Genomic DNA, 12,941 nt, shown 5'->3' on the forward strand with positions numbered 1-12,941 from the left:
TGCCTGATGAACTATGGACTGAAGTTCGTGACATTGTACAGGAGACAGGGATCAAGACCATCCCCATGGAAAAGAAATGCAAAAACCACAATGGCTGTCTGGGGAGGCCTTACAAATAGCTGTAAAAAGAAAAGAAGTGAAAAGCAAAGGAGAAAAGGAAAGATATAAGCATCTGAATGCAGAGTTCCAAAGAATAGCAAGTAGAGTTAAGAAAGCCTTCTTTAGCGATCAATACAAAGAAATAGAGGAAAACAGTAGAATGGGAAAGACTAGAGATCTCTTCAAGAAAATTAGAGATACCAAGGGAACATTTCATGCAAAGATGGGCTCGATAAGGACAGAAATGTTATGGACCTAACGGAAGCAGAAGATATTAACAAGAGGTGGCAAGAATACATAGAAGAACTGTACAAAAAAGATCTTCATGACCCAGATAATCATAATGGTATGATCGCTCACCTAGAGCCAGACATCCTGGAATGTGAAGTCAAGTGGGCCTTAGAAAGCATCACTATGAACAAAGCTAGTGGAGGTGATGGAATTCCAGTTGAGCTAGTTCAAATCCTGAAAGATAATGCTGTGAAAGTGCTGCACTCAATCTGCCAGCAAATGTGGAAAACTCAGCAGTGGCCAGAAGACTGGAAAAGGTCAGTTTTCATTCCAATCCCAAAGAAAGGCAATGCCAAAGAATGCTCAAACTACCGCACAATTGCACTCATCTCACAAGGTAGCAAAGTAATGCTCAAAATTCTCCAAGCCAGGCTTCAGCAATACATGAACCTTGAACTTCCAGATGTTCAAGCTGAATTTAGAAAAGGCAGAGGGAACCAGAGATCAAATTGCCAACATCCACTGGATCATGGAAAAAGCAAGAGAGTTCCAGAAAAACATCTATTTCTCCTTTATTGACTATGCCAAAGCCTTTGACTGTGTGGATCACAATAACCTGTGGAAAATTCTGAAAGAGATGGGAATACCAGACCACCTGACCTGCCTCTTGAGAAACCTATATGCAGGTCAGGAAGCAACAGTTAGAACTGGACATGGAACAACAGACTGGTTCCAAATAGGAAAAGGATTACCTCAAGGCTGTATACTGTCACTCAGCTTATTTAAGATATATGCAGAGTACATCATGAGAAACGCTGGGCTGGAAGAAGCACAAGCTGGAATCAAGTTTGCCGGGAGAAGTATCAATAACCTCAGATATGCAGATGACACCACCCTTATGGCAGAAAGTGAAGAGGAACTCAAAAGCCTCTTGATGAAAGTGAAAGAGGAGAATGAAAAAGTTGGCTTACAGCTCAACATTCAGAAAATCGAAGATCATGGCATCTGGTCCCATCACTTCATGGGAAATAGATGGGGAAACAGTGGAAACAGTGTCAGACTTTATTTTTTTGGGCTCCAAAATCACTGCAGATGGTGACTGCAGCCATGAAATTAAAAGATGCTTACTCCTTAGAAGAAAAGTTATGACCAACCTAGATAGCATATTGAAAAGCAGAGATATTACTTTGCCAACAAAGGTCCATCTAGTCAAGGCTATGGTTTTTCCAGTGGTCATGTATGGATGTGAGAGTTGGACTGTGAAGTAAGCTGAGTGCTGAAGAATTTATGCTTTTGAACTGTGGTGTTGGAGAAGACTCTTGAGAGTCCCTTGGACTGCAAGGAGATCCAACCAGTCCATTCTAAAGGAGATCGGTCCTGGGCATTGTTTGGAAGGAATGATGCTGAAGCTGAAACTCCAGTACTTTGACCATTTCATGCGAAGAGTTGGCTCACTGGAAAAGACTCTGATGCTGGGAGGGATTGGGGGCAGGAGAAAAAGGGGACAACAGAGGATGAGATGGCTGGATGGCATCACCGACTCAATGGACATGTGTTTGCGTGAACTCCGGGAGTTGGTGTTGGACAGGGAGGCCTGGTATGCTATGATTCATGGGGTCACAAAGAGTTGGACACGACTGAGTGACTGGACTGAACCGAGGGCAACAGTAAGCATACCAATATTTGTATTATAGGAGCCCCAGAAGGAGAGGATCGACCAGCAGGCGGGGCGGGGGGCGGGGGGTTGTGGGGGTGTGACTGCCAAAAATGTATTCCATGAAATTATGGGTAAAAATTTTCCAGAGCTGAGGAATCAAACAGATATCCAGGCATAGAAATCACAGAGGGTGTCAAAGAGCATAAACTGCAACAGGCCCAGATCAAGACATATCATAATTAAAATGGCAAAATTTACAGAGAATTATAGAGGCAGGAAGAGTAAAACAAAGAACCATACAGAAAGTAACCCTCATAAGGCCACAAGCTGATTTTTCAAAAATGTTGCAACCCTAAAAGCATTGCTTAAAGGGAAATAAATACTTGTAACCTAGGATAATTTACCCAGCAAGATTATCATTTAGAATTGAAGGAGTGTTAAAAAAAATACCTCTCATTCAAGCACAACTTAAAAGTTGTTATCAATAGTAAACCTACCTCAAAGAAATGTTAAAGGGTCTTTTATAAGTGTTAAAGAAAAGGTTATAGCACAAAGTAAATATATATATACATATATATATGTATATATATATAAGAGAGGAAAAGTCCTGCTGTAAAAGTAAGTATATGATAAAGGCTGAGGTTCAACCACTTAAATAAGCTAGTACAAAGATGTATAGAAATAAAGAATAAAAGCAACTATAACAATAATAATCAGTATAGGGATAAACATGAAGAAGTAAAACATGTAGACAAAATGTGAGGGAAGGGAGTTAAAAATGTAGACCTTTTAGAATGTGTTTGAACTCGAAGGACAGGTAAGGACTACCTGTTTAAAACAAGTAGATACAGTTATAAGACAACATATATGAACTTCATGGTAACCACAAATCAAAAAATGTACAATAGATATACAGGAACTATAGGAGAAAAAAAAAAAAAAAAAGCATACCACAACAGAAAATCATTAATCCATAAAGGAAGAAATTAAAATGAATAAAAGAGCAGTGAAAAAAGAAAAATAGTCAGAAACACGTAATACATGGCAATAAGTAAATAGTTACCAATAATTACATAAATTTCAACAGACATTGCTCTAATCAGAATACATAAGGTGGTTGATTGGGTTAAAAAGACAAGACCCATCTATATGCTGCTTACAAGAGACTCACCTGAAATCTGAAGAAATATACAGGATGAAAGTGAGAAGATGGAAAAATGTATTTCATGCAAATGGAAATGATTTAAATAAGAATAGCTGTACTCATATCTTATAAAGATAAAATACTTTTAGAAACTCAAAACAGACAAAGAAGAGCATTATATAAGAATAAAGTGATCAATAAAAGACAAGGTTATATTCATTAGCATATATGCACACAACACAGGCACAGCTAAATATAAAAAGCAAATATTAATAGACTTAAAGAGAGAAATTTACAATAGTACAATAAAAATAGGGGACTTTAGCACCCCAGTGCCATCAATGGACAGACAGGTCATCCAGGTAGAAAATCAATAAGGTAAAAATGGTCTTAAATGACACAACAGACCAATTGAACTTAATAGATATGTATAGGACTTTACAACCAGAACCAGCAGCATACACATTCTTCTCAAGTGTACATGGAATATTCTCCAAAACAGACCATGTTAGACCACGAAACAAGTCTCAAAAAATTATACAGACTGAAATGAGTCAGAAAGAGAAAGATAAATACCATATTCTAACACATATATACAGAATCTAGAAAGATGGTGCTGAAGAATTTATTTACAGGGCAACAGTGGAGAAAAAGACAGAGAACAGACTTATGGACATGGGCAGAGGGGAGGGGAGGGTGAGATGTATGGAAAGAGTACATATTACCATATGTAAAATAGATAGCCAACGGGAATTTGTTGTATGGCTCAGGAAACTCAAACAGGGGCTCTGTATCAACCTAGAGGGGTGGGATGTGTAGGGAGATGGGGGGAGGTTCAAAAGGGAGGGGATATATGTATACCTATGTCTGATTCATGTTGAGGTTTGACAGGAAGCAGCAAAGTTCTATAAAGCAATTATCCTTCAATAAAAAATAATTATACAAAAAAATTGGAGTGTATAGAAATTACATTAAGTGTCTTTTCCCCAAAGAAAATAATACAAAACTAGAATTTGACTACAGAAAGAAAAGTAGGAAAGAATGAAAATACGGAGATCAAACAACATGCTACTAAAAAAGCAGTGGTTCAATGAAGAAATCAAAGGTGAAATCAGAAAACATGCAGAGACAAATGAAAATGGAAACATGGTTTCCCAAAACTATGGCATGCCCAAAAGCAATTCTAAGAGGGAACTTCATAGTTGGCCTTCCTCAGGGGCTTATTTGGTAGCTCAGCACTAAAGAATCTGCCTGCCAATGCAGAAGGAAATGGTAATCCACGCTAGTATTCTTGTCTGGAAAATCCCACGGATAGAGAAGCCTGGCAGGCTTCAGTTCAGAGGGTCACAAAAGAGTCAGATATGTCTTAGCTACTAAATAACAAAATCACCTACCTCAAGAAACAAACAAAAATCCCTCAAATAAATAACCTAATCTACCACTTAAAAGAAGTAGAAAAATAAGAACAAATAAAGCCCAAAGTCAGCAGAAAAGAAGAAAAATTTAAGAATCAGAGAAGAATTTAAAAAAATAGAGACAAAAAAGAAGAAAGAAGAAATAAAAATAAACGAATCCAAGAGTTGGTTTCTTAAAAGGATTAAAAAAATGAGAAATTTTTAGCTATCTCACCAAGAAGAAATGAGAAAGGAATCAAACAAAGTAAGATATAAAAGAGGAAGAGTAACCAATATTACAAAAATACAAAAATTATGAGAACATACACCAACAAATTGGACAACATAGAAGGGATGAACAAATTTCCAGAGACAAACACTTACCAAGAATGAAACAAGAAGAAACAGACAATTTGCACAGACCAATTACCAATAATGAAATTAAATTTGCAGTTAAAAAAACATTCCCAGCAAACAAAAATCTAGATCTGGACATCTTCACAGGTGAATTCTACCACACATATAAAGAAGAACTAATACTTATCCTGCTTAAAGTATTCCAGAAAAACTGAAGAGCACAGAACACTCTCCAATTCATTCTATGCTGCTGCTACTGCTGGTAAGTCGCTTCAGTTGTGTCCAACTCTGTGAGACCCCATAGACGGCAGCCCACTAGGCTCCTCTGTCCCTGGGATTCTCCAGGCAAGAATACTGGAGTGGGTTGCCATTTCCTTCTCCAATGCATGAAAGTGAACAGTGAAAGTGAAGTCACTCAGTCGTGCCCAACTCTTAGCGACCCCATGGACTGCAGCCTACCAGGCTTCTCCATCCACTTCAGATCAAAACCAGGCAAAGATACTACAAAAGCAGAAACTTAAAGAGTAATACCTGCAATGAATATATATGTAAAAGCAAAATATTAGTAAGCCAAATTCAACAATATATAAAAAGTATGGCACACCATGATCAATTTTGGATTTATTCAAGGATCATAGGACAGTTCAATATTCACAAATCAACCCATGTGATAGACAACATCAACAAAAAGAAGGGTAAAAATTACATGATTATTTCAATGGACACAGAAAAATCATTTGACAAACTTCAGAATCCATTCATGATAAAAACTCAGAGTGGATATAGAGGGAACATATCTCAACATAATAAGGGCAAGTTACGGTAAACCCACAGGTAACACTCAATGATGAAAAGCCTTTCCCCTAAAATTAAGAATAAGAGAAGGATGCCTACTCTTACAATATCTATTTAACACAGTACCAGAAATCCTAATTACTGCATGAGACAAGAAAAGGAAATAAGACACATGTAAATTGGAAGAAAAGAGGTAAAGCTGTCAACTATTTGCTGATGTTATGATGATATACATAGAAAGCCCTAATGTTTCCACCAAAAAATCTATAAGCATTAATAAACAAATTCAGTAAAGCTGCAGGATAGAAGGCTATAGTGAACTATTTAAAAGAGGAAGCAGTAAAATAATTTCATTTAAATTATCCTCAAAAAGAAATAAATTTAGCACCTAGACTCTGAAAACTACAATATATTGATTAAGGAAAATAAAGATGATACAAAGAAATGGAAGTATACTTCATGTTCTTGGGTTGGAAGTATTGTTAAAATTGCCACAGTATCCAATGAAATCTACAGATTAAATGTCATACCTATCAAAATCAAATTTTTCACAGAACTAGAAGAAATAATCCTAAAATTCATATTAAACAACAACAAAAATCCTGAATTGCCAAAGGAATCTTGAGAGAAAACAACAAGGCTAAAGTTATCATGGTCCCTAAATTCAGATAATAATACAAACCTACAGTAGTCAAAACAGCCTGATACTGACACAAAAATAAACATGCAGATTAATGGAACAGAAGAAACAAACTCAGGAACATATGGTCAATTAATACACAACAAAGGAATGAAAAATATACAGTGTAGGAAAGACAGTTGCTTCAATAACTGCTCCTTTGAAAGCCTGACAGCTAAGTGTAAAAATATGAAACTAGAACATTTTATCATACTATGTACAAAAATAATCTCACAATGCATTAAGACCCAACTATAAGGTCTGAAGCCATAGAACTCCTGGAAAAGAACACAGGTATAACACTCTGACATAAATTATAGCAATATTTTTTTTGATCTGTCTACTAAGGAAAAAGAAACAAAAAGGAAAATAAATAAATGTAATCTATTAATAATCAACCTTAAATGTGTTTGCACAGGAAAGGAAACCACTGACAAAACAAAATGACAACCTATGGAACGGGAGAACATATTTGCAAGTGATGTGACCGATAAGGTGTCCATTTCTAAACTATATAAATAACTCACACAATTCTATTTTTAAAAGCTAACAATTTAAAAATGAGTAGAAGACCTGGATAGACATTTTTCTAAAAAAAAAAAAATAGATGGCCAACAGGCACATAACATCACTATTTATTAGAAAAATGAAAATCAAAACTACAATATGGTATCATTACCTCACACCTCTCAAAATGGTTATCATCAAAAAGTCTACAAATAACAAATACTGGTAAGAATGTAAAGAAAAGGGAATCCTAGCACACTGTTGTAGAAATGTAAGGTGGTATAGAAACTATGGAAAACAGTATGGAAGTTCCTCCAAAATCTAAAAATAAGACTACCACATGATCCCACAATTTCACTCCTAGGTATATATATATATAAAAAAAAAAAAGCCCCAAATACTAATTTGAAGATACATGCACCACAAATGTTCATAGCAACAATATAAATAATAGCTGAGACATAGAAGCAACCAACATACACATCAAGGGCCTCCCTGATGGTTCAGTGGTAAAGAGTCTGCCTGCCAGTGTAGGAGACACAGGTTTGATTCCTGGGTTGGGAAGATCCCCTGGAGAAAAAAATGGAAACCCACCCCAGTATTCTTGCCTGGGAAATTGCATGGACAGAGGATCCTGGTGGGATACAGTCCATTGGGTTGCAAAGAATTGGACATGATTTAGCAACTAAACAACTGCAACAAGTTCATTGACAGATGAATGGATAAAGATGTGAACAATGAAATACTGAAATATTACTCAGCCATGAAAAAGGACATTTGCCATTTGCAACAATGTGAGTGGAACTTAGAAGGCATTATGCTTAGTGAAATTAGTCAAACAACTCTGTTTTCATTTATATATGAAATATAAAAAAAAAATCCAATTATATGCATATAACTGAGACTCACAGATATAGAGAACTAGTAGTTACCAGTGAGAAGAGGGATGAGAGGACTACAAAATTGGGGTACAAGATTAAGAGATACAAACTATTGTGTACAAAATAATAAGTAACAAGAACATTTTGTACAGTACAGGGAAATACTGCCATTATTTTATAATAAATTTTAATTGAAAGTGAAAGTGAAGTCGCTCAGTTGTGTCCGACTGTTCCTGACCCCATGGACTGTAGCTGACCAGGCTCCTCCCTCCATGGGATTCTCCAAGCAATAGTACTGGAGTGGGTTGCCATTTCCTTCTCTAGGGGATCTTCCCAACCCAGGGATTGAACCCGGGTCTCCTACATTCCAGGCAGACACTTTAACCTCTGAGCCACCAGGGAATCAATTTTAATTGAGTACAGTCACAAAATGTTGTATCACTATGCTGTACTACTGAAACTAATATACTATAAATCAACTGAAATAAAATAAAGAAAAAAACGAATCTCTAAAACATTTTCTGAGAACAAACATAATATTTCACAGACCTGTTAGCAACAAATGGTGTTGCTGAGAACAGGATAAATATTATAGCTTCAGATGAAAGGAAGACTTATGGATTTTCTAGGGAATGTCATCAACACAAGATTCAATACCCCAAAATCCAAATTTGGAGTAGTACCAAAAATGTGCAAATTATTAATCACACAAGTGTAAAAACAAATGTTTTTGTAAATAAAATAAGCCTTTTTGTGATGTGAGCAAAGTATTTTCAAGTTATTCCTTGGGTCAGCCACAAAGAAGCAAGTGCCTTTTAATTTCATGGCTGTAGTCACCATCTTCAGTGATTTTGGAGCCCCAGAAAACAGTCTGTCACTGTTTACATTGTTTCCTCATCTATTTGCCATGAGTGATGCGACCGGATGCTGTGATCTTAGTTTTCTGAATGATGAGTTTTAAGCCAACTTTTTCACTCTCCTCTTTCACTTTCATCAAGAGGCTCTTTAGTTCTTCTTTACTTTCTGCCATAAGGGGGTTGTCATCTGCGTAACTGAGGTTATTGATATTTCTCCAAGCAATCTTGATTCCAGCTTGTGCTTCATCCAGCCTGGCATTTTGCATGATGTACTCTGCATATAAGTTAGATAAGCAGAGTTATACAGCACTGACATATTCATTTTCCTATTTGGAACCAGTCTGTTTTTTCACGTCCTGTTCTAACTGTGGCATCTTGACCTGAAAACAGGTTTCTCAGGAGGCAGGTAAGGTGGACTGGTATTCCCATCTCTTTAAGAATTTTCCAGTCTGTTGTGATCCACACAGTCAAAGGCTTTAGCATAGCCAATAAGGCAAAAGTAAATGCTTTTTGGAACTCTTTTGCTTTTTCGATGAATCAGCATATGTTGGCAATTTGATCTCTGGTTCCTCTGCCTTTTCTAAATCCAGCTCGAACATCTGGAAGTTCATGGTTCATGTACTGTTGAAGCCTGGCTTGGAGGATTTTGAGAATTACTTTGCTAGTGTGTGGGATGAGTGCAATTGAGTGGTAGTTTCAACATTCTTTGGCATTGCCTTTCTTAGGGATTTGAATGAAAACTGACCTTTTCCAGTCCTGTGGCCACTGCTGAGTTTTCCAAATTTGCTGGCATATTGAGTGCAGCACTTTCACAGCATCATCTTTTAGAATTTGAAAGAGCTCAATGGAATTCCATCACCTCCACTAGCTTTGTTCATAGTGATGCTTCCTAAGGCCCACTTGACTTCCATTCCAGGATGTCTGCCTCTAGGTGAATGATCACAGCATCATGGTTATCTGGGTCATAAAGATATTTTTTGTATAGTTCTTCTGTGTAGTCTTGCCATCTCTTCTTAATATCTTCTGCTTCTGTTAGGTCCACACCATTTCTATCCTTTATTGTGCTCATCTTTGCATAAAATGTTCCCTTGGTGTCTCTAATTTTCTTGAAGAGATCTCTGGTCTTTCCCATTCTATTGTTTTCCTGTATTTCTTTGCATTGATCACTGAGGAAGGCTTTCTTATCTCTCCTTGCTATTCCTTGGAACTCTGCATTCAAATGGGTATATCTTTCCTTTGCTCCTTTGCCTTTAGCTTCTCCTTTTCTCAGCTATTTGTAAGGCCTCCTCAGACAACCATTTTGCCTTTTTGCATTTCTTTTTCTTAGGGATGTTGTTGATAACTGCCTCCTATACAATGTCACAAACCTCCATCCATAGTTCTTCAGGCACTCTGTCTATCAGATCTAATCCCTTGAATCTATTTCTCACTTCCATTGTATAATCATAAGGATTTTGATTTAGGTCATACCTGAGTGGTCTAGTGGTTTTCCCTACTTTCTTCATCCCACTTTCTCATCATAAGAAAAAAAAGTTTGCAACTATATAATGGTGACAGATGGCTTCCCAGATGGCTTGGAGATAAAGAATATATTTCTAAGCAGGAGACATGGGTTCGATTCCTGGGCATGGAAGATCCCCTGGAGAAAGAAATTGCAACCCACTCCAGTATTCTTGCTTGGGAAATTCCATGGACAGAGGAGCCTGGTGGGCTACCTTCTATGGGGTCACAAAAGAGTCACACATTACTTAGTGACTAAAAAACAAAACAACATTGCTGACAGATAGTAACTAGACTTTTGATGGTGGTCACTTAGCAGTGTAAACAAATATGGCATCATTACGTTTCATACCTGATACTACCATAACGTTACATGTCAAATACTTCTTAATAAAAATTTAAGGTAATCTGATTACTACACCAAAATTTAAAAAATGAATTCTAATTTCAACTGTGCTACTGCAGTCTTGAAAGCATCATTTAGATCAATGCTTTTCTGATTAAAAAAATGAGCCATATCTCTTCATTATTAACTATGCTTGGTGTCTTATACTCAAAATTAACATAACTGCATCGATAAAACTATTGTGTATGTGAACATTATCAAAATAGAAGAACAGATGTGAAAAAAGAAACAAAAATTTGTCTTAACCTTCATTGTTTCAAATTCACCCAGAAAAACAATTTAATGATGAAGCAGTCTGTTAAAAAGTATGACAGGATGGAATTTCTGTCACAGAGGAAAGATTTTTGATCATTCTTCAGATACATCAAGGAAATATGAACTGCACTGATCTCTGGAGATAAGATGATTTGAAAGGCAGCTAAACACACCTCTCACTGAATAGTTTTCTTCAAGGACAACTACAAAGTTGAGGTTTGTAAAACCAAGACATGTTCTTTGTGATGGATAAGAGTCAGCAGATGTTAGAGAAAGTAAAATGTGATTGATTTGTAAACTCAGTGCTGACCTCAAGCACCAATAGTTCCATAAATTAAATTTAACACCTTAGAAAAACTGAGAAAACAAACCAAGAGAAACAAAAAATAAGGGAATGCCACGTTTTCTATAATATTCCTGTAAGTCCCAAAGATCTTTTGGAATAACCAATGCATTCTCCTACTTGGATCAATATAGAAACATATTCTATCCACTAAAAAGATAATGAAACTAAACAAAAGTTGGTTATTATTCATGGAGATATGCAAATGCCTATAATCATGTGTGTAAGATGGCATGCTTTTCTTGAGTAGAAAACAATTAGTTTTTTTTGGTAGACTTTTATATTCCCCTTGGCTATACAACATACTAAACAGTGACTTAGAATATACTATGAACATCTTCTCTGGCTACTGGTAAAGAGGAAATCTTGCAGAAATTTTCCTACAGTGGATTTCTTCATGTGGTTTTAAAAAGCAAAAAAAAAAAAATCACATCAATGAGAGCATCCAACTCATGTTATTACCAGGGCAAGTTGAGACTCTCTTTATGTACTAAGGTTCCTAGGAAAAGAGGATCCTAGAATATCTGACTCTAAAGAAAAAAAACAAACAAACATGATTCATACCACTGAAAAGAAAAAAGGAAAGAAAAAACATGATTCATATCATTGATTTTTTCACCCACTATTTTAACCTGCATCACTCTCCTAAGAATTAGCACATTTCCAATAGGTTTGTTTTTTACCTAGAAATCTAAGAACATCCCTCTTCTAAACTCTCCAATAACTACAAATAGGAGACAAGCAACATCATAAAACCCTGAATACACATCCAATTAAGCGGGGAGAACACTGGGAAAATTCTTAGAATACATAGAATGTGGTGTGTTAACTGACAGCATACACGTGGTACTACTTTTTGAGATTGATTGACATTAATTTCTCCTCCATGCAAAACAAAGAAAAAGAAGACTGTATAATCTGGCTACTACACTGAAAAAAATGCACACAAGTACTTAAAGTATGGGAGTCTAATTAAGCCTTAATCATGGATTTTTCTGCTCTTTGAGACCTTAAAATCTCATAGCATTACCAATGAGATTAAGATGATTTTGACCAGATATATTGCAAGTACTTGTACAAACAAAGCAATACATGGAAGAATGATTCATCCTTATTTATTGCAATTATTTTCTTTTGTCCTCCTGAATTCATAAAATATAGAAAAAGAAAATTAAATGTCACTCAACATTTTCATAAGAAAACACTTTGAAGGGCCATATAAATATTGCATTACTCTGATAATAGATTCAAGGTTATGCAAGTAATGTATTGGCTAAATGACCATAGAGATTGCTATTTTATTCTGCAATGCTAAGCAGAATCACTAGGGCAAAATGTTGAAATAGCATTTGAGCTACTATAATTTTAAAACAGTAGAGCTTTTTTCAAAACCTCATGGAATTCACATTGCAATGTGCCTTACACATGAGGTAATGCAGTCCTATCTTGGGATATAACCTGATGGCATCATCACACACACAAACACATTCATCATGCTGTCTTGCACCTTCAAAAAGGAGACTCTTCTCAATGAGTGTAACTCTATCCCACTAACTTATCATATTCCTGTGGACTAGAAGGCAGCTGAAATAACTTAACGTGCTTTGAATATTTAGTCCAAAGTAATGTAAGGAAACATCTGTCACTTACGTTTTTGAGTCATCCCATAACACACAATAGGGATTCAAAGTACCCTAAAAGTAAGAAGAAAAAGAATAAATTATCTTGAGTAGGTGTATTAAAAAACTGAAGTATTCCGTGAAATGCAAACGGAATGGCACATTTCTTATCTCGCAGTAAGATACTTTAAAGATTCCACCTCTGTTTTGCATAAAA

The 12,941-nt window shown here is 36.1% G+C and overlaps 1 protein-coding gene across 1 annotated transcript in view; it reads right to left on the reverse strand.

Moving 5' to 3' along the window:
• BAI3 (brain-specific angiogenesis inhibitor 3) overlaps positions 1-12,941 on the reverse strand; it is an 880,973-nt gene that overhangs the window by 351,907 nt on the left and 516,125 nt on the right. Inside the window, exon 16 of the mRNA XM_010848504.1 lies at positions 12,756-12,799. Coding sequence (XP_010846806.1) covers positions 12,756-12,799 — 44 coding nt within the window. The remainder of the gene's footprint in view (positions 1-12,755; positions 12,800-12,941) is intronic.

This window comes from Bison bison, unplaced genomic scaffold (genome assembly GCF_000754665.1).
Source record: "Bison bison bison isolate TAMUID 2011002044 unplaced genomic scaffold, Bison_UMD1.0 scf7180017864268, whole genome shotgun sequence".
Taxonomy (NCBI): Eukaryota; Metazoa; Chordata; class Mammalia; order Artiodactyla; family Bovidae; genus Bison; species Bison bison.